The 27,509-nt window shown below is 53.5% G+C and overlaps 2 protein-coding genes across 12 annotated transcripts; one reads left to right on the forward strand and one right to left on the reverse strand.

Moving 5' to 3' along the window:
• Window positions 1-360: 360 nt before the first annotated feature.
• On the forward strand, window positions 361-13,069 carry LOC310880056 (mediator of RNA polymerase II transcription subunit 27-like). Its single transcript, XM_083795324.1, is given in 3 exon segments — window positions 361-8,836; window positions 9,440-12,517; window positions 12,519-13,069. Coding segments are annotated over 2 exon segments (930 nt in total). The 5' UTR covers window positions 361-8,836; window positions 9,440-11,960; the 3' UTR covers window positions 12,892-13,069.
• A 153-nt stretch (window positions 13,070-13,222) lies between these two features.
• Window positions 13,223-27,464, reverse strand: GLYCTK (glycerate kinase). 11 transcript variants are annotated; one of them, XM_083795308.1, is made up of 9 exons: window positions 27,355-27,464; window positions 26,935-27,012; window positions 26,238-26,427; window positions 23,947-23,994; window positions 20,908-21,013; window positions 18,581-18,971; window positions 18,061-18,212; window positions 16,039-16,214; window positions 13,223-15,417 (listed from the first exon to the last, which is right to left on the reverse strand). In XM_083795308.1, the coding sequence occupies exons 6-9, from the start codon at window positions 18,865-18,867 to the stop codon at window positions 14,512-14,514; spliced, it is 1,521 nt and encodes a 506-aa protein (XP_083651434.1). In that variant the 5' UTR covers window positions 18,868-18,971; window positions 20,908-21,013; window positions 23,947-23,994; window positions 26,238-26,427; window positions 26,935-27,012; window positions 27,355-27,464; the 3' UTR covers window positions 13,223-14,511. The 11 variants fall into 11 exon arrangements, with proteins under 11 accessions (XP_083651434.1, XP_083651436.1, XP_083651435.1 ...); XM_083795310.1 differs by having other exon boundaries at window positions 26,238-26,835; XM_083795309.1 differs by having other exon boundaries at window positions 27,317-27,451.
• Window positions 27,465-27,509: the final 45 nt, after the last annotated feature.

Here is a 27,509-nt window from a genome sequence, read left to right on the forward strand (position 1 = left end):
TGCGCTCGGCTGCCGGGGGGGGGCTGCCGGGGGTCCCCAGCGGCGGGGGTCGGGGATCAGACCCCCCCCCGGGCTGAGCGCTGCCTGCCCGGGGGTCTCGGGGGTGCCCCCCCCGGCCCCCGTCTCCCTGCGGCCGCCTTCCCCGCAGCATCCCGGGGCCGGAGCTCGGGGGTCAGCGGCTCCTTCCCCGGCCTTGGCGGTGCTGAGGGTGGTCGGGGAGAAACGGCTCCGGGTCGCCAGCCGGGAGGCGGAACCGGAGCTCCCGGGACGCCGCCGGGTGACAGCGACGTCTCGGTGCCCCGGTGGGACGCGGCCGGGGCGGGCTCGGGGCGCCGGGAGCCCGGCGGCAAGCGGGGGGGGGGCCGGGCAGGGCCCCGGGGGCGCGGGCGCTCCCCCCGTCCCCAGGGGTCTCTCCCTTGTCAGCGGTGACACAGGCATCCCGCTGCGCCCCTTCTCCTTCTGCCCCGCGCCCCCTTCTCCCCGTCCCCACCGGGCGCTGCCTGTGGGGCACGGGACCCCCCCGCAGCCTTCCAGGGGCCGGCGGCAGCCGGGGCTGTGCCACGCGTGACACAGAGGCGCTGCCCGCTCCGCTCCCGGCTGCCTTCCCTTCCCTCCCATCTCCGCGTCTACCTCTGCAGCCTCCGGTTTCTTTTTTTTTTTCCCTTTCTCTCCTGTCTCAGGATCTGTGGGTTGTGTTTTTTTTTTATTATTTTTTTTCCACCTCCCCCCCCACCCCGCCGCCTGTTTTCTCATCCGTGCTCTCGCTTGCTCGAGCCTTCGTCTTTGTTTCAGCTGGGGAAAAAAAAAAAAAAAGCTTCCCTTGTAAAGTTGGCCCTGGCAGAGCCTCCGGAGAGCGATGCTGCCCGGGCTGGCACGGGAGGCAGCCTCAGTCCCCAGTGCTGGGGCCAGCTGCCACTCGCCCCAATAAATCCCTGTCACCTCCTAGGGACAGCGGGGGAAAAGGCAGCGCTGGGGTCCCCGCAGTTCGGGGCTGCACGGCGCCAGGCACTGCACAGGTAGCTCCACGCCGCTGCTTCCCAGGGCTGGGCTGCTCTCCCAGCACTGTGTCCCCACCAGGGCTGTGTGTGGGGCCGCTCCCCCCAGCACTGGTGGTCCCGCGGGGCTTGGGGCGAGCGTCGCCTTTCATGTGTGCCCAGGTTTGCCTTTGTCTGCCTGGCTGGAACGGGGAGGGAGTCAGTCTTGTATTTGTTTCCCATTTCTGTGCGTCTTCGATACGGCGTTGTGTCCCTGGGAGGGGATCCCGTTTCCCAAAGCCACCTTTGCTTTCAGTGGGATTAGCGCATCCCCAGGTGAAAAAGGACAGAGCTGGCCTGGTGCCGCCGCTGCCTGCGTCCCTGCACAGGGGCTGCTTTGTGGCCTCGGCCAGCTCTTGGGGAGGTGCTCGGTTTCGTGTCATCATCTCAGGTGTCACCCGCCGGATGCCAACAGCAGAATCTGGCCCCTTGTTTATCGCCAGGAGTAGTTCTGTCGTTATCTCCGTCCCGGTGCTAGGGTTTCAACAGGATGCTGTGAGTGGCAGCGGGATGGGGCTGCCAGCGCCAGGGGTCCCTCAGGGGATGCGGTGACACCGGGCTTGGCACGGTCATCCCAAAACGCTCATGGAAGACACAAGCATGGACACTGAGCTTCTGCTGGAGGAGCTCGGGGTCGCTGCAGTTTCATTGTCTGGTGTTTCCATCCCTGCTCTGCTCCCTCCGCTTTCTCCTCTATCTCAGGGCTGGCTCCAAAAGGCGCAAAACGAGGTAGCTCTGGGTGGCCGTGGCACTCCACGGGGACGTGGTGGGGGCCTGGCGGGGCACGCGGGGCTTTGTGCCTACGTCTGCAAAGCACACGCACCGATGTCTCTCCCCAGGAAGTTTTTTTTCAAGGCTTCCATTGTGGCTGTGGGAACCTGATGGTCTCAACCAACCCCCACCAGCCCCCCCAAAACAACAGGGCAGAGCACACCTGAGCCCACCGAAACCCTGCTCCATGGGGCTTGGGTGACCGCAGCGCAGCAGGAGGGGACAGCCACCCCGCAGTGTGTCTTGGGTACTCGTTCAGTGCAACTCTGCGAGCTGAGCTGCAAAAATCCTCGTTTTGCTGCAAACACACCAGCAGCGCCAGGCCAGCCCAGCCCAGCCACCCTGGCGCGTTCCCGCTGCCACCTTGAGCCCCGTGATCCCAGGTGGGGGCTGGCACCTCAGGCGCTGGCTTGCGGGGGGCTCTGAGCAGCGCCCCGTGTTGTTGGAGGTTTCGCTGGGCTGGCAGGCGCAGGGGACAAGCCAGCAGCTCCGGTGTCAGCAGCGGTGCCGCGGGCTGTGTCTGGAGGAGCGATGAGTTGGGGACGGGTGGGAGGTGGAGCCCATCACCAAGCCTCGAGCTCACCACACTGAGGCCGTGTGCTGGCGGGGACGTCTGGGGACTTGGCTGCCAGCGTGCGATGGGGAAGGAGGAGGTGAGCCAGAGAGAGGGATGCAGAAGCATCCGTCGTCTTCCTTGGGTCTGCTCCGTGACACGAAGCACCCAGCCTCTGCCCTCTCCATCACCGTGGGGCAGCCACCTCTCCAACGCAGAGGGGGATGCAGGAGAGTTTCCTCCCCACCTCCTTTTTTTTTTTTTTTTGTTTTTGTTTTCCTGCTATCTGAGGCGTGATTAGTTGGGAGAAATTCCTGAGTAGATCTCAGTTGTTGGGGCCAAAACAGCACCCATCAGATGAAACTAATGGGAAATGAGGGAATGGTTTCTGTGATTTTTCTTCCCTGTTTTGACCCTTCGAATTATTCAAGGTTCAGCTGCAGAATCATATGAAATGATTCATGCGTGTCTCCAGCCGGTAATTTTGGGTCTGTAGGTGGTTTGCAAACAAGTCACTGTAAGGATGAGAGTGACAGCTCCGACTGTCGTGGTTACTGCGCTGGGTTACATGGTTTTGTCTCCATTTCCCCACCGGATCAGAAGGGTAATTATCAGAATCAGCGGAGTGTAAATTTTAAAGCTAAGACCTCCCTGAAATATTCATAGCTCTGCCCTCAGCCGAGGGTCAGGCCCTGGAACTGGAAATCCCAGGCCCGTGAGTGCCTGGCTGCGTGGCCCAGCACCCGCCGGGTCCCCGTCACCTGCCTGGTGCCATCCCATCGCCTGGACCAGCACCGGAGGGAGGGGACAATTGGGCAGGGCACGGGCGACCTTGTGGCGTCTCTACCGTCCTGCTCCGGCACCTCTCGGCACCTCTCGGTTTTGTCCACGCATCTCTGAGAGCTGCAATCTGCAAAGCCCTGGGGGGCTGCACGCAGCACTGGCTGCTATTATCCCTGAGACAAAGAGGGACAGGCAGGCAGATTACTTTGGCCTTTATTTTTTCAGCCAGGAGCAAAGAAAAGCCTTAAATGAGCTCGCTCCTGGGAAGGGATGGGATGGGCAGAGCCCCCGGTGCCCCCTTGCTCCCCAGAAGCAGCAGGACCCCGTCCCTCCCCTGGCGCTGCCCCATGGCCCCGTCCCCAGCTGGCGGGGAGGACGGATGCTCCCTGCTCCCCCCGCGGGAGGTCCGAGGCCGGGCGAGGTTTCAGCTCAGGGCTTGGGCTCCCTGCAGCATCTTCACCTGCCCGGGGTGCGGAGCAGCGAGGAACAACCTGGTGCTGCCCCGCGAGCAGCTGGAGCCGCTGCGGTCCCTCCGCCTCGCGCCATCCCGGGTGGCGCCGGGGGCACCAAGCAGCTGCCAGCACGCTTCGCCCAGTGCGGGGAGGAAAAAGACGGAGCTTCGCTGGGCTCGAGGCCTCCGGGAAGGTGGAAGACCCAGGGTGGCCGTCTGCTGCGTTGCTTGCATCCTCTGTCCGTCCGTCCGTCCGCGCGTCCGCCTGTCCATCCCTTTGGCGCTTGGCTGCTGGCCCCAGCAGGGCCGCGGGGTGGGTTTTGTCAAGAGGCTGGTGAAGTGCTGATAGTTTTATGTGTGGCACTTAATTATTTCCCGATTCCCACCGGCACGTGATGGCGAGCGGCGCTGGCCGTGCCCCTGCTGAGCCCGGCGCTGTTCCTGCAGCCTGCGGAGCTGATGGCAGAGGCATGCCCCACGTGGAGTTTAATTATTGGCTTTCTTCCTTAGCAGAGTACATTGGCTGACCTTAATGCAATTAATTAGGGCTTAATCAACTTCTGGTGGCTGTACACAGCACACGGCGATTCCTGCCTTTCCAGGAGGGTTTCTGGGAGGTTAAAGCAGCCGGGGGAGGGTTGGGATGGAGTCTTCAGGGTAGGGTCCTGCAGGCGGGTCTCAGTGAGCTTAGGGCGGGGACAAGCCCCGCGTATCTCTCCAGGCTGGAGCAAAGGCAGGTGAGATGGGTTCAAGGAGCCCATGCTTTGGGGCAAAAATGCCCTCGCTGCTTGTTTTCTGCATTATGCTGAGCTCAGAGGGGATTCAGCAGGGCACCGTCCCCCATGGCCCCTACCAGACCAGGGCTTCTGTGCTTCGGGGTGCTCCCTGCTAGCTGTGGGGCCGCAGCTGGGTCGCGCAGCCACTGTCCAGGCTCGCTGGCACGTCAGGGGATGCTCCCAAGGCACTGGGGGGACGTCTGGAAGGCCACTGAGCCACGGTGCCAGGTCCGTGGGGTATCCTGTGGGCTGCCAGCACCCCAGGCTCCCAGTGCGGGTGTCAGGTGGTGGCACAGATGGGACCTTCTTAAAACAGGGTCTGGGTCCCTCTTTCAACAGCAGCCGAGGAAAGCAGCGGGAGAACCCTGGGATGGGCAAGGAGAGCCAGGAACAGCCCAGCCACCACTGCCATGTGCCTTGGCCTCTTCAGGAGGATGAGCCTCCACCCTGAAGCTGCCTTTGCCCTCCCCCTTAGCAGCCTTTAGCCCCAGAGGGAAGAAAAGAGCTGTCAGTCACCTGCTCTCCCTGGGGCCTGGGAGACCAACAGCATTTAATAAATAATAGTGCTAATTAATATTGCAGGGCATCCCTGTGGGATGTGGGGCCCCGATGAATAGGGAGATGGCAGAGCCGTGTTTCAAGCCCAGCCCGGCCTTGCCCCTGCAGTCCCTTGGGAGATGCTTTGCGCCCTCTCGCAGCTGGCTTGGCTGCTGGCTGCCCCGGAGCCGTGAAATACAGCCAGGGGCATGGATGCTTGCTGTGAGAGGTTATTAGGATGCCTCGTGTCTCCAGCTACCGGCTTTTAGATGTCCAAGCCAGCAGGATGGGCGCTGCAACTGGCCTCCGTGGTGTCCTGGTGCAAGCCCCAGCATCAGCTGTGGGGCGCGGGATGGCAGCGGAGCCTGGAGCCCGTGGGGTTGAGGCAGGCGGCATCCCCGCTCCCCTGGGTGGGCACCGTGGGGCTGCCAGGGTCCTGAAGGCGCTGTGTCCTCCCCGCTGCGGCTGTGATCTTGTGTGTCTGTGCAGCGCGTGGGACTCCTCTCCCTGGCAGGGTGGCTTGTGTCCCCTGGGGTCCCCACGTCCCCATCTGTTACCACCCTGGGGGCCTGTGCTACCGAGCCCCCTTGTGCTTGCTCCCCTGGGACCGGGAGGTGGCGGCAGGAGCCGCACCAGCCGCTGTTTCTGTTTTGTTTGTTTTGGTGCCAATTCATTAATTTTGAAAATCTAATTAGGATTCTGCAGCCCTCTCCACCCAGCACTCTCCTTGGGAGGATCCTTGCTGTCTGCGAGGTTTCGCTGCGGTCCCAGCCAGCCCCAGCCTGGCGATTTGGGTCCCTCTCCCCACTGCCGGCTAATCCCACGCCTTTCTACGTGGCTAAAGCCCCTCGAAGCCCAGCAAATGGGAGGTGGTATTTGACAATAATCCCTCCGCTCCCCAGGGCGGGCTTCTCATATTACAGGTTATTAAAAAACCACAAGCCAGGCAGCGATAACTGCGGCACGGGGAGAGCTGAAGCGCGGATTGCTGCTGGCCAGACCTCCCCCAGCAGAAGGGGCGGCACGGCATGGCTCTGCTCGGTCCACTTGGGTCTCCTGGAGCATCTCTGGGCAGAGCTGGAGCTGGGTTTGGCAGGGCTGGGGATGCAGCAAGACCCTGCTTGATGACGGCAGGATCTGGTGCGATTGGTGACACACGGGCACCAGGTTGTCTCCCTCTGCCAGGCAGGAATTTGGGGAAAAATTGCTTGCCCGGGAAGGGAGATGCTGCTGCTTCATCCTTCTCCTTGTGGGCTGAACACAGAGAAGTATTGCTTCCTCAGGGCTGGGCAGAGCGAGGCTGGTTTTGTCCCGTGGGAAATTCAATCCACTAAGGATCTGTATTTCCTTGAGATATTCTTCTTTTTTTTTTCTGCAAAAATATTGATTTCCCTGCAAGTAGGCTCATTGCAGCTTAAAATGTTTCATTGCGTGGTTTGGGGGGTTTCTTTCTGGTTTTAAGTCAACATTTCCCCTTAAAATGTCACTCTGAGAAGGCTTCTTTTTTTAAGCAAAAGTCTGTGATGACATTTTAAGTGGAGAAGAAAATTTCTGCTTCGTTTCAAAATGTCATCTTAGAGTGGGGTGGGTTTTTCTTTTTCATTCCAGCATTCCCCAGGGGAGAAGTGAAATGGTTTTGTTTGAGTAACCCCACTGCCACCCCCAAATACAGGCCTTTTTAACTCAATTGTCACCATCCCCGGAGGTGTTTGAGAAACGTGCAGATGTAGAATTCAGTAGTGCGGTGTAGTGGGGACTTCAGTACTAGGTTCAAGGTTGGACTGGATGATCTTAGAGGTCTTCTCCAACCTGAACGATTGTACGATTCAATTGCTTTTTTGCAGCGGGGAAAACTTCTGCCTGGAGAAGTTGTGCCCCGGCTCCAGTCCTCGGTGGGCGCTGGCACTGGCAGGACGGCCGTGGCTCAGCCGCGCCTGATCCAGGTCCAGAAACTCCTCTGCTGCCGACCCCCAGCGGGCACGCACCGGCCAGGCCCCGTTAGGCGTTGCTGCCGCAGTGGGTGCGGGACGATTCCATGGTGCACCCAGGTTTTGAAGCTCAGCTCTTTCCGTTTTCCCTCTCCTGGTTTTCTTTTATCAGGCTCACCCTGACAGTAACTTGCGCTGCTCTTACAGATTAGGCTAGAGACTGAAGTTATCTCACTTTTATTTATTAGGGCAATTATACCTAATGATTCACATGCTCGTGGAGAGTAATTACTCCCAAACACAGCACCATCGGTGTTCTTACCCAACCTGGGTACAGTGATTCACGCCTGCATCTTTCCTTACAATTCATCACACAACAACCCCTTCCTTGCTGACTTTGTTCGGAGGTGTTGAAGAAGCGATCGAGGGCCCAGCAGCACCCACCGCGCGCCCCGTGCGCTCCGGCAGCACGGTCAGACCGGCTGCTGCAGCACCCGACCCGCTGAGCTGCTCCTGGCCTTGGGAGAGACCCCAGCCCCGAGACGGAGGAAGGTTTCTGAGGGTGCTTTTGAGTGTTGGTGCTTCCCGGTGCTTTGCACAGCAGCGCCAGGTCAGATGCTATACCCATCAGGCGGGAGAAGAAAAAGAGGTTTTAGAAGCTGAGGGTTCATTTGCTTTTCTGGCTAAAAGGAGCTTTGCCCTTGCACGAGGCTGCGCTCGCAGCCCACTCTCTTCTGCTGCCACCCCGTGCTTTTAGCCCCAGGTCTCCCCTCCTGCGGATGCCCGAATCGATGCTGGGATGTGAGCAGTTCCTAGGGAGAGGCAGGAAGAAAGGAGACACAAATCCTTTCTGCTGCCCCCACTTGGCCTTAGCGCTTCTCCCCGGCATTGCTTGGACGGGTTTCCGTGGTCTCGGGGAGCCGGCACCGCGGTGCCCCCAGGGCTCGCTCTGGTCCTGCCCGCAGCAGCCACTCCTTGAGCATCCATCAAACGGCCGCGACCGGGGGAAGTGATCCCTGGTTTCATTCCACCCACGTCCACCTTCTTAGTGGAGAAGCTGTGTTTGTTCGCGCCGCTGTCTGGCCTCCTGTCAAGAGCTCCTGCAGGCAGCCTGGAGCTGCTCCTAATGGGCTGCCAGGGGATTTGCGCTCTGACAGTAGCGTGCGCCGGGCGCTGACAGCTCCCTGGAACGGCTCGCTCCGCCCGTGGGACTGGAAATTGCTCGCTCATCTTCAGACAGCAGAGGGATGAGCAGCGGTGCTCCGCTTGGAGGGGGCTGGTTGCACGCGAACCCCCTTCTTCTCCCCACCCCGCGTTTGCAATGGGTGGATGCTCGGAGCTGGAAAAGCCCAGGGACAGCCGTGGTGCAAGCAGACCCAGGATGGTGACGCTCTGGGACAAGACGGTGATGCTTGTCCCAGCTCCAAGGGGGAAGTCATGCAGGGATGGGGCCCCTGTTAGCTGGGAGAGCTGGGAGCAAGCACCAATGCTCTGCAGGACCCCCCCTCCAGCTGCTGTCCCCCGCCTGACTGCAATGCCACCTCTCTTCTGTTTAACACAGGGCTCCTCTGCCTCCCCACGACAGGGCCAGGGGCTCCCTGGGTTGATCCCGGCCACCAGCTGCAGAGGGAACGGCCTGTCGCCCTGCCGGCGCGCAGCACCTCACTGTCTTGTATGGCTTTTTATTCCTATGTGATTATACATCCCGCTTCATATAGGGATTGAAGCCGTGCAATACGCTGGGGTCCTACAGCGGAGAGCAGCCCGTGCACCGCGGGAGCCAACCTTGGAGGAACCAACCAAAGCCAGCCTGAGCTCCGCCCTGCACCCGGGGTTCCCGGGGTCGCCAGTGGCTTTCTGACGTGGTTGTGCTTCGTCACCGAGGATGCAGGAGGTGGAGGGAAAGGAGGAGGAAGAAGCTGGGGAACGGCTGCAGCAGTGAGGGCTGCCCCAAATGCAACGCTCTTCAAAGTTTCTCAAGAGGCTGCCACTGCTCTTTAAAGGTTTGCATTAAATCTGTCACATTAGCGAAAATAGTGGAAATTACCCAGCTTGTGGAGGAGATTAAAGGCAGACCCCTTCCGATCACTTCATAAAGGAAGGGCCCCATTAACACCTAGTGAAATATTAGCCATTAATCAGGCTCTGCACAAAATAAAACCATCCACATTTATCATTATTGGATCCTTAATGAAGTGATAATGGGAATGCTGGGGAGCTGTGATATTAATGTCTCCTAAGAGGCAAGAGCAGAGCCAAGGGCAGCAGCCAAGATTTTTAATTTACTGCCAAAAGCTTGCACTGTTAATAACACAGTTACTTCTCCTGGCCATTAGCGCCGTTTGGCTACGAGCAGCCCACTTTGGAGAGCAAGCCCACCCTGAACGCGTATGCCCCAGCTTTGCTCTCTCCCTTGCCTGTGCTTTTTCCGACAGCTGTCCCCATGCCTCCCGCGTGGGGATGAGAGCAGGGAGCTGTTGGCCCCCTCTTCCTGCCCAGAGGCTGGCATAGAAGAGATTTGCTTTTCAGGTGAAAAGAGCAGGGACTGGGAGCATCAAAACGAAGCAGCTCTTGGTGTCCTTGCACTCTGTGGCTTGTCTCCTTAGGCACGTGCACCCCGGAGCCAGGATGGTGAGGAGCTGGCCCCAGCACGGCTCTCATGGTGGAATCCCTCACTGCAACCACAGTCCCCCCCTTGGCTTCTTCCTTTACCAAGGCAGGCTCGAGTGACGCTGGTGTCCCATCCAGGGCAGGTACAGCCCCAGGTCCCCACCTGCAAAGTCACTGCTCCTGACAGGCTGCAACAGCCCAGAGACAAAGCGGTACTCGGCAGGTAAGTGGTGCTCTCTATCTTCGGACGCACCTGCTAACTAACAAATCTTTGCAAGCCCTGACCAGTGCAGCCCAAATTTAGGCTGCCTTGTGCGTGGGGTCTTCTGTCAGCAAAGGAAATACTAGTCAGGGTGGCAGCATTAATGTGCGATTCTGTGCTCACCATCCTCTAGAGGAGTAAAACGATGCCTTGTCTGTAAGGGATGCACACGCTGAAGAGAGTTACGTCTTGCAGAGCTCCTTCCTCCCTGGACAGATGGATATGGCCCACTCAAGCAATCAGTCAGAAAAAAAAGCTTCAATGTCTCCAGGTAGAAACATCAGAAGATGAAGAATGTCTCTGTAACCTGGGTGTCCTTGGTCAACCTCCCCCTGTCCTGTTATCTCCTCATTAGAAGAGAAGGAACAAGAATAAAACCGTATATGGAGGCCAAGTGAATGTAGATGTGAAATGCACTTCAAACAGTTCCATCCTTTCAACAAACCTTTTATCAGCCTTCTCTCCCCACCGCTGCAAACTCTTTTTAATCATTAGTGAAAAGCCACTGTTTAGAAAGCAAGGACACTGCTCAGGGTACGCGCGGTGTTAACAGCACAGGCATTTCCCAGGGAAAGCCAGCGAGCGCTCACCCAAGGTCTTCTGAACTTGAGTGCAGCTCAGCACAAGCAGCAGCTCCAAGGACTAGCACGGTGCTCGGTGATGTGGAAGGCTGCAGGCAGAGCACAGGGGTACGCAGGGTCCGTGGTGGTCTGCCCAAGCTGGCACACCAGACCCGTGGCACTTCTGTGCTGGGAAGAGCTGGAGCTGGAGCCACTCGGGACTGCAGTGGAGCAGAATTTGACAGGAAGCATTAGCAGCACTGCAGGGCCAGCTTCAGCCAGTTAATCTGGCCCCAGACCACTTTTTGGCTGTAAAGCTACTCGTGTCAGTGCCCCTGCGGTGCTGGCATGCCGGGCACACAGCAAAAGCCAAATGTTCTGAAGCCCACTGGCAACCTCTGGAGAAAACTCACAACACGAAGCGGCTTCTCCCCCGCCATCGTCACCCAGCGTTACAGCGGCACGGCCAGCCTTGCAGTGGTTGGCAGGTCTCTTGCAGCAGACCTCAAAGCCGTCTGCCAGCACGAGCAAGTTCGGGCATGTTACAGAAGACCTTCAGACTCAGAGCACAAAGGAGATGTGGGGATGTGTTTAAATACCAGGGGAAAGACCCAGGTTTTGAAATCTCCAGGCTTGTGCCTTGCCACTTCCCCTGGGCTGTGAGCAGGGACTGATCCCGGCTCTGGCTGTGGCCCGGTCAGTCCAGCAGCCAGCCTGGCACTGATACCGAGGGGAAGGGGCTGGCTCCCATGGCAGTCCTGCTGATACCCCTACTTGTTAGACATTGGCTTAAAAAAACAAAGCAGGAGGTGTCACATCCTTCTCAGAAATCCACCCTCCCATCCATCTCTGAGCGGCTCAGTGCTGCTGTATAGCAGCTGTTCAGTGACACCACTACTCGCAGCGTTGGCAGGACAGTGTATTTATGTCACGAGATTAGATCAGCCACATGCAGTAGGCTTGTCTGTCTGGGAAGAGTCTGAGTCAAGCGTGTCCTATTAAATTAGGGCTGGATTTTCAAAGGAGCTCAGCTTCCACTTAGGCTCTGTGACAAATAGGCAGGTTTTTCAAAAGGACTTGAACGTGTTGGGTCATACTGGCTGCTGAGCTGAAGTCCTTTGAATAGCTAGCCAAAACCATCACCATGCCTGTCGCTACAGGCAGAGCCCTTCTAAAATTCAGCTCTACCGTGGGCTCCATGTCCTGGGAAAGCCATCTCATCTCTGCTCTCCCATGCATTGCGCAGCAGTCAGTGGTGAAACTGTGATAACCACGGCATTCTCCTATGCGTGGTGGAGCAGCTCCCTGTCAAAGCAAGGCTCCAGCAGCTTTGCCCTTTGATCAGCTCAGCAGCATGGGTCAGGAGAGCTGAGTGTGAAGGTTTCCTTGCCTTTTGTTCTGCAGAATTAGCGGAGTTAATCAGAGTGACAGCGACTTCTGCCTCAGCACAGAAGAAAGGTCACTGGCTCAGGCTGGATGCATGACTGTTTTCCGGCCGGTTGGAAAACATCACCATGAAAGCTCTTAACATACACACTGCTGGCACGGAAGCTCTCCTGGGATCAGCGGGGGTTGCAAAAGCCACAGTGGGAGCTCTCCCCAGCAGCCAAGCCATGGTCTCGCTTTCTTCATGTCTTTTAACCATAACCTCGCCATGCTCCGGAGCGGAGGGAGGCCAGCTGGGCCTGGGCGAAGATGTCAGACGGGGTGCTGAGCCCTGGCGTGAACCTGGAGGCCTCCCAGGCTATTGCCGCCATCCAGGCGCTGCGCTCCAGCATGAAAAGGGTCTTTGACTGCCTGAAGGATGGCATGCGGAACAAGGAGACACTGGAGGGATGCGAGAAGGGCTTCGTGGCCGCCTTCCAGGAGAGCCTGCACTCCGTCAGCCATGACCTGGGTGAGCTGGAGTGTCTGAGCAGTCTAGTTGGTGAACTGTCCAAGAACTGTCCCTTGCACAGCAGTGGACTGTTGAGCCTAGAGCCTGTTCAGGACAAAAGACCTCTTTACAACAAACTTCTTCAAGCCTACAAGCGGTCAAATAAGTTGCAGTACCATGCAGGGCTAGCAGCTGGCCTTTTGAGTCAGCAGTCTTTGAGACGGTCGGCCAACCAGGTGGGAGTATCTGCAAAACGCAGACCAAAAGCCCAGGCAACAACTCTCATCTCGCCTCCTCAATGTGTCGATGATGTGATCAGCCGCATTGATAGGATGTTCCCTGAAAGGACTATCCAGCTATCCCAGCCAAACGGGACCAATGTTTCTAGTTACCCTAGGAAAAGTGCTAAAAGCGATAGTGGTGATGCGGAGCCTCTTCATTGACCCGACAACAGTAAAAGGCTTCAATGAAAATGTCTATACCGAAGATGGCAAGCTTGACATATGGTCCAAATCCAACTACCAGGTTTTTCAGAAGGTGATGGATCATGCGACCACTGCTCTATTGCCCTGCCAGCTGCCTTGGATGCCCGATGTGGTAGTCAGGTCTTTCATGACCTGGTTAAGAAGTTACATAAAGCTGTTCCAGGCTCCATGCCAGCGCTGCAGGAAGTTCCTGCAGGATGGCCTGCCGCCCGTGTGGAGGCATTTCCAAACACTTGAAGCTTTTCATGGCACTTGCAGGCAATAGTAGCACAGCCCAGCAGTTGGCACGTGTGCAGAGAACAATGTCGGGCTGGAAAGAGAGCTGATGATTTAATTGCTGGTTCTATTTCTGGCCCTTTCACCCTGTACTAAATGTTGGGGTTGCATTAATACATTAATATATGGCAAGGCAGATGTGAGTCTATTGTATTTTGGAGAAGAGGGTAAAAATCTGTGTGTGATTGCTTGATGCTTCTCAGCTGAAATGGTATATCTGGGGAGATCTGATATCAATGATCTTTATCCTGAATGTTATGGAAAATATCTGTGTACAGTTTGTGTTTTGAAACAGAATTTGCAATGTTGAAGTCTTTTACAAGCTTGAAATAAATTTTGTATTCCAGAAAAAAACAAAACAAAAAACACAAGTGGTGTCCCTCAGGGGTCAGTCTTAGGACCGGTGCTCTTCAACATCTTTATCAATGACATAGACGATGGAATCGAGTGACACCAAGATGACACCAAGTTGAGTGGTGCAGTTGATACAACAGAGGGAAGGAATGCCATCCAAAGGGACCTGGACAGGCTGGAGAAGTGGGCTCGTGAGAATCTAATGAGGTTCAACAAGGCCAAGTGCAAGGTGTTGCACTTGGGCTGGGGCAATCCCAAGTATTTATATAGATAGGGTGAAGAAGAACTCGAGAGCAGCCCTGCGCAGAAGGACTTGGGGGTCCTGCTGGACGAGAAGCTGGACGTGAGCCAGCAGTGCGCACTTGCAGCCCGGAAGGGCAACTGCGTCCTGGGCTGCATTAAAAAAGGGGTGGCCAGCAGGGAGAGGGAGGTGACTGTCCCCCTCTACTATGCTCTTGTGAGACCCCACCTGGAATATTGCATGCAGGCCTGGGGCCCCCAGCACAGGTCCAGAGGAGGGCCACTAAGATGATCAGAGGGCTGGAGCACCTCTCCTATGAAGAAAGGTTGAGGGAACTGGGCTTGTTTAGCTTGGAGAAGAGAAGGCTCTGTGGAGACCTCATTGCAGCCTTCCAGTACTTGAAGGGAGCGTATAAACAGGAGGGGGAATGCCTGTTTACATGTGTTAATAGTGATAGGACAAGGGGGAATGGTTTTAAACTACGACGGGAGATTTAGGTTAGATATTAGGAGGAAGTTTTTCACTCAGCACTCAAGAGGGTGGTGAGGCACTGGCACAGGTTGCCCAGAGAGGCTGTGGATGCCCCATCCCTGGAGGCATTCAAGGCCAGGCTGGATGAGGCTCTGGGCAGCCTGCTCTAGTGGTTGGCAACCCTGCCTGGAGCAGGGGGGGTTGAAACTAGATGATCTTTAAGGCCCTTTTCAACGCAGGCCATTCTATTTTGTTCTATGAAGCTGTCACAGTAGCAGTGGCTCTGAGCAGAAGTGCTAACTGCAACCTCCATGTCCACAATGTGACTGCTTACCTTTCTCAGATCCCAATTACAACTGCTTGACGGTTCCCAGTGCATTTGCTGTGGCCATCCACTCGTGATTAATTAGTGGAATCTTTCTATCAAAGATATTAGCACCCTTGACAGCTAGCCCTAATTTTAGTAGTTTTGTCTGCAGTGCTTATTGTCTCATTTACCCCTGGTCCTAATTAAATGCATCTGAATATCTGCAGAGGGAGCTCTTACGATCTGTCTGTGGGTCTAATTAAAACAGCCTGGATATCCATGACATTGGTGCCTGTCAAGCCTGTCACCAGGAGGTGACGCCCACGTTGGAAGTGGCTGAAGAAGGTATAGGAGTCGTTGTTGCTGAGGAAGGCCTCCGCATCGAGGCCTTCCTGGAACGCCTCGTCCACCAGCTGCGGGCTGCAGAAGGCCCCTGCCGCTCCTGTCGGCCCGTCCTGCCCGTCTGTCCCCCCGCTGAGGAAGATGATCTCGCACCTCCCCAGGGGGCTGCTGGCCTCAGCGCCCTGTGCCCTGTGCAGCCCCAGCCCCACTCGCAGGGCCAGCTCCTGGTTCCTTCCTCCCTTCCCGGTTCCTTGAAGCTGAACCGTGGTTTCTCCGCCAGCAAGGATGCAGACTGGTTTTTCAGGCCCTAATCCTCGGAGGGCCTGCAGAAACTCAGCCAGGTTCAAGCCCGGGATATCCAGCTCTGCTGCCAGCTGCAGAAGATTCCCCCTCACCTCGTTGCCCAGAGGCCCTTCTCCGAGGCCAGCAAAGCCCAGGCAGAGCAGCCGGATCAGCTGGCAGTACAGCGCAGCAACGTGGCCGATGTCCCCGCAGACTGCTGCGCTCAGAATCAGGGCCACATAGCCCAGGCCCTCAGCCTGGCGTTTGGCCTCATCCAAAGCCAGCGTGTTTGATCCGATGATGACGTTGCAAACGTGGGAGTAGTCTTCTGGAGCAGTGCGCGTGGTGGGAGAGGTGGAGAGGACCGTTTCCACTGACTTGGGCAGGCTGTGCAGCAGGTTGTATTTGGCCAGTATCTGAAGGCAGTCCTGGACACTGTGGGAGCTGGCAGCGGTGGGCCCGCTCGCTATGATGTCCAGAGGGTCGCCAATCACGTCAGAAAGGATGAGGCTCACCACCTACCAGGAGCAATACCAGAGGATTATTGTGGAAGGCAGAGGCAGGTGACCACGCCAGAGTCGTGGCATAAGTGCTGCTCTGAGTTACACTTGTGCTATCCCCATCTCAAAGCAGCTACAAACAGGCAGATCTTGGCCCATTTTTGTTTATAGTCCCGTGAGAGTCACCTTGCCCTCCTTGAACGCAAAGACCTACAGTGTCTTTTGATGCTGGACCATCATGTTAGAAAACAGCCGGCTCTTAGGCTGATAACCTAGTGCAGGCTGAGCCTACGTGCCAGTGATGGCGCACACTGAAAACAGCCCCTGGGTGAGCTAAGGGTCAGAGCTGGCCTGAAAACGCTGTGGGAGTCAGCACAGCAATGCACCAGCACATCATAAACTGCTGCTGGGGGAGGGCTGGGGACTGCTGAGTGCTGTGATGGGATGGCCAGGTCTGAATTCCCCTCCTTACACCCATCTCCCTGAGAGTTTGGATCCTCAGTGAAATCTGAGGCACAGTTCCAAAATAACACACGTATGTTGTTCACTCAGTGAGGAAAAAAGCCCTGGGACTTGCTTAAACCACTGTTTGAAGGCGGACGGGTGATCTCTGCACAAGCAGAGGCTTATCCCTGTTACCTGTGCGGGATATGCGAGCCGGGCCAGCCCTCCACCCTTCAGCAAGGACAGAGTCTTCCGGACAGTGTTCAGCTCCTGTATGGCAGCTCCTCTGGAAGCCAGCATCTTTGTCAGTTTCTCTTTCTCTTCGAGGAGGATGGGAGGGATGGGAGCAGGCAGGAGGGCTGAACCACCCCCTAGAATGCGGAAGAGGTAGTGGGGATTGAGCACGTTTTCCATCAGGACACGAGTAAAGCTGGGCTGCCCAACACCTAAGCAGCAGCAACCTTTCCATTTCCCTTAGCAGTCAGTGGCGGGAAGGCAAAGCTGGTTGGGGAACTATGCCAGCACCTCTGGAAAATGAAGGCTTTTTCACCAACAGGAGTGAATCATGGCAGCCTTGCACTGTCTGCAGTCAGCTACACTTCACATGGGCAGCAAAAACCTCACTGGAACATGGTACCGCACATCTGCAGCGTGGTGGGGAATGCAGAGAAGGGCCAGTAATTACTATCCCCACTACATCAGACTACTAGTGGGTTGCCACGCTGATTTTCAAGGGCTACTTGCATGGGTGAGTGGGGACCACAGGCTTCAGGACTCACACGGTGCTCAGCATTAAGCACACGGAGACGCTGCCTGCTTTACTGGTTCCATTTATTCAAGACGGTTTATAAAAACACCAGCTATGGCTGCAGCAAGATAAGAAACTACCCCTGAAACTGCACTCATCTAGGCCTGGGAGGAAAGAAAAGGGACAGAATAACAAGATAAAGCACACCCAGGGTGACAGTCTTATCGATGGGAATTCTGACAGTGAACTGATACAAGTGGGCATTGGAAATGCAGAAAAGAAGGCAAGAAAAAAGACTAGAACGGAGAAGTGAAATGGATGGAAAATACAGAATAGAAAAGAGCAAGATCTGAACAGAGTGAACATGCACAAAAGTACAACTGAAAGCTACCGTCAAAAGGCAAAACCTGCTCAGAGGTTTGAGACAAATCAGCATCAATAAAACATGATGAGCAAGAAAAACAAATGCAAATGCCTGTGTTTCAGTCAATAGCCAGGGATCTAGCTGAGAGGCAGGAGCAGTTGGGGACCGGCTGCTGTGTGGGAGTGCACGTGCACAGGGAGCTGCAGCCACGGGTAGATCCTGTGCAGGCTCCCTGAAGGGCTGAGGAGGCTCTTGGAGATGCCGGTAGCCAGAGGACAGGAGGAAACCCAAGGGAATCCCCAGCAAGCACAGCTAGATGCCAGCCACTTGGGTGTTTGCCTGGCGGCACTGCGCTCCCTGCGCTAGATCGTGCTCCAGCATCCACAGAGCAAATGGTGAAAATTACCAAGCAGAGACCAAGGGGTTTCAACAGAGCTGCTCCAAGCTGCTGCTTGCTTTTGCCCCGATCCACCCAGCTGAGCTCAGGCTGTGGCAATGTGCTGCCCCACACAGTTCCCGGTCTGGGGACAGCCTGACCCAATGCTCCAGGCCTGGGAGCGTTTCCCTGGATGTGGTCAGGGCTGCCCCTGCGAGGTGTGCGGCTCCCTCAGGGGCTTCATTTCCACTGGCCACAGTAAGAGTCCGGGGAAACAGCAAAGCCCTAGGGAGGCTAGTCCCAAACTTCAGCTTACAGACTCACATCCCTACAAAAATTCAGAGCTTGTGAATCAACTGAGCACTGATTCTCCCAAGCCTGCACCTGCAGCCGTAAGGAGGGGGCAGGAAGAAAGTGCCACCCTTGCCAGAAGGTGAGGGCAGCTGAGAAGCTGTGTGCCACAGTCTCACAGCAGTGGGCCCAGCCTGCACAGCTCAGCCTCTCCCCAGTGCTGGGAGGCAGCGCATCCACTGCAGCAGCTGGCAGCCCCCTGCTCTCCCCTGCTGCGTTCCTGGAGAAAAGTCTGGGGGAGAAGGGAGAGGAAAAATCACTGCAAAGGCCGGCACAGCACAGCAGTCCCCTGCTGCACAGCCGCATGCGCGCATGCATCTGGAGGGACTACAGCAGCAACAGGGGCCTTCAGCAGGGCCCATTCCCTGGGATCCCCACCTGAGATGAGCACAAGGAGCAGGTCGTCTGCTGTCAGGCCCTCAGCCAGCTCCTGAATGGCACCTGCTCCCCTCAGAGCCTCTGGGTCAGGGAGGTTGTTCTTCGCACCTTCGATGACCTGGATTCTGCTGTGCGGCTTCAGCAGCATCTCCCTGGAGGGGTAAGGAAGGCAATCACACCGCTGACACGAGCACCCACACAGGCAGCCAGGCTGTCGCCCGGCAGGGAGACAGGCCTGGTGCACCAGAGGGAAACGGCAAGTGACCAGGACAGGGAGGTGGCCTTTGCTGTGCATCTCTTCCCAGGGCTGGGGAGGCAGCGCAGTCAGTGCAAAAGACTGTCATTGGTGCCACTGGGACATGATGGAGCAATGGAGGTTGAAGGTCAGGGCGTGGTGGACAGGGCGGGCAACAGAGCAAGGGCAGATGGAAAGGATTCAGAGGGTTCACAGCAACATCCCCCAGAGGACAAACCTGGCAGTTTACCCCCACCCAAACTGCCCAGTCATAGGCTCCCTTACTGCATTCCCGCTCGCTGCAGGCTCTCCTGGATGCCTAGTGGCACACTGACGATCCCCCGAATGAGGTGGTCCCCCAGGATCTCTTCTGCTGCTGCTGCCATCCCCAGCACAGCCTTGCCAAAACCCACCAAGTACAGGTTCCTCTTCACTGGAAAGGCCCGGCCCTTCACTACCAGCTGAGGGCACGCATCTCCCTGGAGCTTCACAGCCCGCTTCAGCATTGGAGCCGGCCGGACGGTGCCCACCGCACTGCGGAAGAGGGACAGCGCGTGCTCGCGAAGGGACATGCTTCCTAGGGTGGCCGGGCTGAGCTGCTCAGCGGGGTGGGCTTGCACACACTTTGCCGACGCCGACGAGGCCTCAGGAGCTCAGGCAGACAGCACCCTCCAGCCTGCAAGGGAAGGCACTTTGTTCACTAGGAAAAGAGACAGGGCTGTTACAGGGAGAGCAAGGAAGCCAAATCGTGACCCTTGGAACACTAGCTCCTGTTTCCTCCTAAGATTACGGTGCTCTATCAGCTGCATTTTCCAACCTCTCCCCAGGCGGGAGGGACAGAAGGACAGTGTCACATTCAAACTACCTGTCAGCTTGTGGTTCCCCTGCAATCTCATCGCCTCCCACAGGGAAGGTGAGCCCTGCCAGACAGCTTCTCTGTCATTGTAAATTTGCCACTGGCAAGCCATCATTTCAATTTGCTCCGTGTCTGACACTTTTCCAAACCATGGAAGCTGCTCTCTGTCCCGGAGAGAGCAGGGCATCCGAGTGGAACAGCTTTTCACTACATAAACTCCCTTCCATGTGCTAGCCAAATGCTGACCTCATTCTATGGCTGTGCATTGCCCCGTTTTCCCCCACAGTACCACGTACAGACTTGGGAGAATCAGAACCAAAAACAACGTGCTTGTTGGCTGCCTGATCCCTTGCTGCTGGTGGCCACAGAAAGACCAGTAATGAGGTTTCCCCACCAAACAGCAAATTAACACAGGGCTTCATTCTCCTTTATTTTTCAGTCCTCTCATTATGCATTAAAGTCATATTTAGAGATCAAGTAGGACTTTGGATCCAGGCAAAGTTCCCAGCTGGGGCTGTGAAAGTCCATTTGAGCTAGTCTCCACTAAGTATCAGAATTACATGCAGCAGATATGAGCATGGACTGAAGAATCTCAACTGCTCAAGGGCAAACGCTCACCCAGACAGAGGAAAGGCGGCCACTGCCAGCGTGCACGTGTCTGTTCCCTCACAGCACTTCTTCCCTCCATTAACTGGCAGCAAGCTCGTTGCTGGTTTCTCAGAACCAAAGACCCTTGCGATCTGCATCTCTCTAGCTCATGGCAATTATGGTGCAGGCAATTAGGGAAGGGTGCCAGGAGGCTGAGGCAGCCCTTGCAACACGCTTAATCACAGAACCATTCAAATTACCTGCCAGTTAATTCTCTCTCTACTAAAAGGATGTGTTTCAGTACAAGGCCAGCGTCTGGCTCCTCTTCTGTAAGAACACACAAGTTCAGAGGTCTCTTTGTCCTAATGCTCCCCTAGCACTGACAGGTGTTAATCATTAAGCCAACAAGCTTTCCAACAGCTCCTCTGGGTCTAAATCAGCCTTTGCTGCAAAGACAGAGGACAGACCCAAAGGCTCTGTGAAAAACTCCACCCAAGCACCTTCTCAGGCAATGAAACTTGGGCACACTCTGAAATCCGTTGGACAAAGGACTCGCAGGCAAAACCATAGTGTGGTGAATCATAGGTTTGCTGGAGAAAAAAGAAAAAAAGATTCTATGCTTAGGAGAAACATATTTTAAAGGTAAAACCCAGGGCAGATAAGCTACCTATCTAAGCTCCCCTTAGATACCGCTCCAGACTGTCTCTTCAATCATGAGAAGAGATGGGAAAGAGAAGGTGTACTGACCACTTTGTTATTAGGTTCCTAAATCTCATGGCAGCTGGTGCTGTAAGCACTTTAAACCACTGAGCCTCAGCCATCTCACAATGAGGGCCTGAGTAACTGTGCTAATACCAGTGAAGTGAACCATGCACCTCTCAGGAACCGAGATTGGCATCTCCTTTCCCAGGAGGTCTCTAATTCACCTGGCAGGCAGCATAGTGCAATCAGAGAAAGGTGTTACAAAACAAGAGGTGCATCATGCTCCAGGTCGCCTCGTCCGAGTTGTGATACAGGGTTTACAGAGAAGGATAGAAAAAAAGGCCTAAATAGAGACAGGCAAGTTTAAGAAAATAAACCCCCAAAGCTTTTAACAGGCTCTGTCTCTGCCTTGATGTTTCTGTGCATGACTGACCCTGAAGACCAGGGGAATTGAGTACAACCAGACCTGCAACTGCGGATCCTGTCACATGCACCCTCCCGGCGGCTCCTCTCAGCTCCAGCTCCAGACATGACACAGCAGGCGTGAGTCGTTTAAAAGCAATCCTCTCCTACTGGAGATGAAAAAATAAATGCCAGCTTAATTCATCTGGTACTTGTGTGCATACTGCTAATGCTTGCTCTGGTCTGGAAAGCATTTCACTACAATAGCAGGCATGTAATCTGTTTTCTGCACTCTGAACTCAGATTATAATTTAACCATCAAGGTCTGATCCAGATTCTGCTGAAGTCAGTGCATGTCCTTCCATTGCTTCGGAAGATTTTAAGGCACACCGTCACTGAGACCGACCTCAGTGCACAGGTGTAAAAGCAGAATAAATCCGGTGCAAATCTCCTTGCATTCAGGGGTTATCCAACCTTACACCAATGCAATGGAGGGCTGAATTTGGCACAAACCCATCAGCTTTGGAGGTCTCCGTGTGTAATTCTGCTCCCTGTCAGCTCTGATTAGACACACAGGCTCACTGGAGGCTCCCCTTGGAATGGGGGTGCTACTAATGATGTCACAAATCCATTTTTATGTAATTTATTTATAGTCTCAGGCACCAGGTACTAAATGTCATCAGGGAACAGCTATAAATCAGAGCTATGAAATCCAGTGTAGATATTAAAAAAATAAAAACTCCTACTCATTTTACCAGGGCTTTTTTTAACAAGATCAAGAGAACCGAATATCACCCCACACCCGGGGAGAGACAGCATAGGAAAGAAAAATAATCTAAATGGCAGCTCTCAGATTACCTCCATAGATGGAGGGTATAGAAATGCTGTAACTGCCAGTTACTGCTGCTACTCCCCTTCCCACTGCTGGCTGGGAGGAACCTGGGCTGGAAAAAGGGGCTTATGATATGACCTACGTTGCTTCATGTAGTAACCTCCATTTCCCAGTTTCTCAGGGAAATCACATAGGGATGCACTAGCCCTCTTCTCTCTGTATATACGGTCACGCTATGGGCACTAGCGGGGCTGAGGTTTTGCCTTCGCTTTGTCCCTGCATGGGACATTTTTGGGATTGTGGTATATTTAGAAAGACTTTTAGGAAGTTTTCCAGAAGTTTGCACTAATCTTAGGAGGAAAATGATGTTGAGAATTACCTGTTACAAAGCGAGCTGGCAGACTGGAAGGGGCTTAGATCAATCCCCTCTAAATGAAAACTTCCTCAGCTTTCATTGGTGAATAATGTTCACCATCAACACACTTGTTTGCATGCACTACCATGATAAGCTTTTTCTTCATAGGACTCCTCCTAAGACTGCAGAAACTTCCACTGGTAACTCTTACCACAAAAAGCAGCAAAACCCTAGCTCCTCATTTTCACCTTCTCTGGGAGAGGAGCTGGACTGTGATAAAACACAGGCAAAACACTCGTTTGCATTACCTTTCATTAACTTTTTAATTAAAGCAATTCTGCAGGCTAGGAGCCAAAGTCAGAAGGAGACAGAAACAATCCAGCACCAGGGGCAGACACGTGGCAAGCTGCCAGGTAAACGGGATGGTGGCATGAGACCAAAAGCATGGGCACAGAGGGGAACAGTCTAAGCCATAAGCTTGGAGTCACACTGGGGAGGAAAAGAGTTCACAAACGAGCTGCCTATGCAGTGAGAAAAATGAGCCAGTGCCAGACTCCATGGCAGGTATTTGAAAAGTGGGAAAATATTCCCTTCTAGGGACTAGTCTGCCATCACTGAGCAGAGCTGAATTATTCTGGGCGCTATGGTCAGAGGTTTGTTTAAGGGTTTGCGTCACAGGCTTGGGGTTTTCTTAAAGCTGGGGCAATTGGGCTTGCTGCAGGCTGATTCAGCCACACATCCCCAGTTTCACATGCTGCAAGATGTGAGGATGCTGTACATTAACGCTCTGGGACATATGATTTAATTGAGATCTTCAGTGTTCTAAGGTAGTTTATTTCTAATGTCATCAGGACTTCCATGGTTTTCCTTTAGTGTGGCAATGATTGGTGGTTGGCCCACCGCGTACCGAGTTGACTCCAAAAGCCCTGAGGGGATCGGAAAAAAATCTGAGATGGCACTAGATCAAACCCCAATTGCTTGAGGATAATTTTGAGCTCAAGCTGTAAAAGACAGATTACATCTTTGTTACTGTAGCAAACTACCAGATACAGCAAGTTTTAACTGTGTCTCTTGCTACTCGTTTTACTTGCTACATGACTTTCTTCTGGCCTCTTGGTATGTAAATTACCGTTAGACTCACCGAGGCTTACTGCTTCCATTTTTCATGCACTACCGTGGGAGTTTACCTGTGAAGTACAGCGCAGTGTACTGCGTGCACAGACTTCACTGCGTTCAACTCCCATGTCCCCACTTACTGACACATCTTCTCTATCATTTGATATATCAAATTTAATTTGCCTGCTGAGCCCTGCTCAAACTCAAACTTGCTGTTCCAGATGGTCCCAAAAGCATCACAAGACAATTTTCTAGGAGATGCACTGAACCCAGGAGGAAAACAAAGCAGTGAAGGTTTGTTCCAAGTGACTATTTGGGGAGGATTAGATGGGGGATTTTTCAAGACTAATCTCTTTAAATGAAAATTTCAGAATTTGATTAATTTTTTAATCTGCACATGGATTTGCATAAAATTACCGTGCTGCCTCCTTCACACTTTGTAAAAGGGAACATGTCTAGGATGGACCAGCTGCTCACCGGTCTGCTACAAAGAGTCCAGTACACAAGTAGGTGTGCAGGGATGGGGTGTAGAGTCCTTTTGCCCCTACTCACCATGGTGCTCCTTCAGGATTCACTGGGAAAGAGGAAGATGGTGGACAGAAGAAGTGCAATGAGACCAGACAGCTGCACAGGAAGTTTGCTAGGCAGGCAGGGGAGAAAGTAAGAAGGAATCTGAGCACCTTCGTTTCAAGAATATGCTGAGCTCTGGGGAAAAACCCAGGAGTCCTGATTTCCAATGTACATTTTTCTGTATGTTTCTTGGAAAAGAAATATGGTGCTCTTATGACTGATTTACTCACCAGGAAAAGTGTCAACAGGGTTTCTTTGCCTTTGATGAGGAATGTAGCCTAAGGCCAAACACAGAGAAGTAAGTGTTCTGTTCAGCATTTTATACATATAGATCAGTATCATTAGTAAAAAAATTAACTGTATTTGACATATGCATCGTACTAGTTTTTCTAGGTCACACTCCCTTCACTCCCTGCATACCTTTTGGAAATGTTTCTCCCTTGCACTGGGGATTGTATGGAAGAAAAATTTTTCACTAAAAAAATCCTTCTGTAGCTCAATGCAGAACAGTCCTGCCCTGAAGCCAAGTCCATGCCAAGTCTACTTCCTTTCATGCTGCAATTTCTCAAACTCCCTATTCTGAGTCAACTCGCAATCATGGTTGAGAGCCATTTAAAACATGGGGAAGGATCATAGTATTCTAGAGAAGAAAAAAAGTTGCTAGCCTTGAGGACTGAAATGATCGAAAAGGGTCAAAATTCAGTACTGCAAAATACAAGGTCACAGCCTTTGGGATTAACAGCAAAAAATTATGAGCTCCTTAGGTGGAAGTAACATGAGGAGAAAGAGCCAGGAATATTAATCAGTCAGGATGACAATTACAGCTGCCCTCTAGGCTGAGACGACAGGCTATGGGGAAAGTGGAAAGCAGCAGATGTGATCTACCTTGACTTCAGTGAGGCTTTTGACACCACACTCATTAGCAAGCTGAAGAAGTTTGGGCTGGGTAAACAACCTGTTATGCTGGCTGAAAAACAGCTTGGCCACTGGGCTCAGAGCGCAGACATCAGTGATTCTCTGTCCAGATGAGGGCCGGTAATGAACAGGGAAGACCTGGGTCTCTATTGGGGTTTGTGTCGCCCCATTGCTTCATTACTAACCTGAGGGCACTAAGTATTTAGTAATTAGAATTAATTATATATTCTATGTATTATATATGTGTATATATATTTTTTTTATATATATAAAACTACAATTAATTAGTTAGCTGGAGGCACAGTTACCGAAGAGTGCCTCTTCAGTAACGTTGTGGCTGACTCTAATTTAGGGAAAGCGCTGACATACTGAATAGTGGAAACACCTTCCAGAGGCACCATGATGATAAACTTTAGGTCAGGGCCAACAGAAACCTCATGATGCTCAACAAGAAGTATGAGGTTCTGCTGCTGGGGCAGGATCTCTGTGTATCAGGGCAGGCTGAGAACCAGCTTAGAAGCAACCCGACAGCAGCTACAACTACCTGAAAGGTAGTTATGAAGACAGCAGAGATGAAACCTTCCTGGCAGTGGCAGGAAGTATTAAATGGCCACAATTTGCGACTCAGGATGTTCACGCTGGTTGTGAGCAAAATATTCTTTATAGTGACCATAGCGCAGCTCTGGATCAGGCTGCCCAGAGGAGCTGTGGTCTCTGAGCTAGGAGTCTTTCAGGATTTGGCTAGACAAAGCCATGGTCAAGCCAGCCTTGCATTGGTGATTGTCTGGCACTGAGCTGGAGGGTGGAGCAGGCAGCTCCAGAGGTCCCTTCCACCAGCACTTCTGAGATTACATACAATCTCAGAAGATAATCTCAGAGATAACAGCAAGGACCCCAGAGCATCACGTTTAGCTTCAAGAGCCCATAAAGAGATGCCAAATTGTGGGACACAAGTTCTCTACACAGGCCTTCAGTCATAGCTGTCACCCACTGAGAATCATCACTCCCAGCAGAGGCCAACAAAAATTTATTCACCTGAGTAGCACTGTTTCCAGAAACATCTCTAGGAAATTAACATCCACTCATCTGAGCAAATGCAAGCGTGGGACTGTTTGTATTGTGCAGGTTACAGTGGTACCTAATATAGAAATGCATAGGTAGAATGACTGCATTTGATCAATATTACTCAAGCAGCAATTAAGCCTTTTTTCTATTAACTAGTTTTGCAAGGGCATCATCCATACTTCCTACCTAATGTGACATTTTGCTAGGAGATCCAATTATCCTGCCAGATAAATTCCAGCTCCGTATAAACTGACAAACTAAGCTCCAATGATTGGGGAAAAAGGCAGAAGAAAGAATAAAAAGGGAGTGACAAAATATCAAATCAACAACCCACGGTGTTATACAACTCTAAAACTTGGCTAAGTATTGTAGGTGTTTTGAAGTAAATTGTCTTATGATGGTATTGGTGAGTCATCTTCTGGGCCCACATGAGATAATCCAGGCTTTCATCATGCAATTTACAGTGTGCAAGAGGCATGCTGTTCTGAACTTCTCTAAAATCTTTCATTACATTAAAATCGATCGTAGGTTTCAAACTGACCTGTAATGGAGTAGCTGACCCCGAGACCCTCTGAAGTAATGAATGTGTCTTCTGTTGGGTCTCCCTAAGCTCCCGTGTTAAAATCTCGCGTCCACTCCAGAATAAAGCTCAGTGAATCATTCTGACAGGCCAATCAGATCGCAATATGAGGGGGTGAACCAGGCTAGATGTCAAAACCTGTAATGGTGAGCTGTAGGAAACAAACGGTAAGAGCCAGTTATCTCAGAAAAGACTTTTATTTCACTGACTAAATCACATATGCACGGAAAATAATTGAACGTGTTTGAATGACATGCGAACAGCCCTCTGACAACAGGTCCCAGACTTACTGTTCTTTGTCCACAAGAGGGCAATATTATCCTAAAGCAAACTGTTCTGGAGACTACGGAAGGAAAATGCAGTTACCATTTATGAAGTGACTGGGGCTTTGGCGCTGTTTTTTTCGTTCTTGTTGTTTGTTCTTTTTGTTTGTTTGTTTGTTGTGGTTTGAGTCTAAGTTTCTTGGGGACTGAAACAACAAATGACCTGGTTTTCTTCTAAAATACCAGGGTGCTGGAAATCTTCGCGGTGGTTGGAGATTCTCACCCCAGGAATAACTCTTTAAGGCATGAGAAGTATAAAAACATGAACAGAACCTGGTAGCAAGATCTATAACGGATAAAAAACAACCCCAAGGTACCTGTACCAGAACACCTACCTCAAAGCCCAGGCTGTCTTTCGTAGAGGTTTTTGTGTTTGTCACTCATAAGACCATGGTGCCACAGCACTTGTATTGCTGCGAAGGCCAGTTTGTGGCAGAATTAAAAATACCAAGAAATTAAAGCGTAATAATAAAACTGAAGATAAAATTTTAAAAGCGAAATCTATCACGTTTCAACGACGGGTCTACAGCGGGGATGTAAAGAAGAGAAACTGCTCTCGGAGGGGAATCCAGGAGGCGCCCCCCACGCCAAGGCACGGCGCCCTCAGCCCACACCAACCCCGACCCCCTTAGGGCCAGGACCCCTGAGGAAAACCGCCCCGCGCCTCTCTGAGCCCCCCAAACCCCACTTCTCCGCTGATTTCCCCCCCGCACACACACGCACACTCGAGCCCCGCGCCGTGAGCTTCGCCTCACGTTTGCGGAGCGCCCGGAGGGGCCGTGAGGGGGCCGCGAGGGGGCCGTGAGGGGGCCGTGAGGGAGCTGTGAGGGGGCCGTGAGGGGGCCCCCGCCGGCTGACAGCCGCGTCCCGCCCGCCACTCTCAAAATGGCCGCCCGCCACCCCCCACACG

The sequence above is a fragment of the Anser anser genome (genome assembly GCF_964211835.1).
Source record: "Anser anser genome assembly, chromosome: 12".
In the NCBI taxonomy this organism is placed as follows: Eukaryota; Metazoa; Chordata; class Aves; order Anseriformes; family Anatidae; genus Anser; species Anser anser.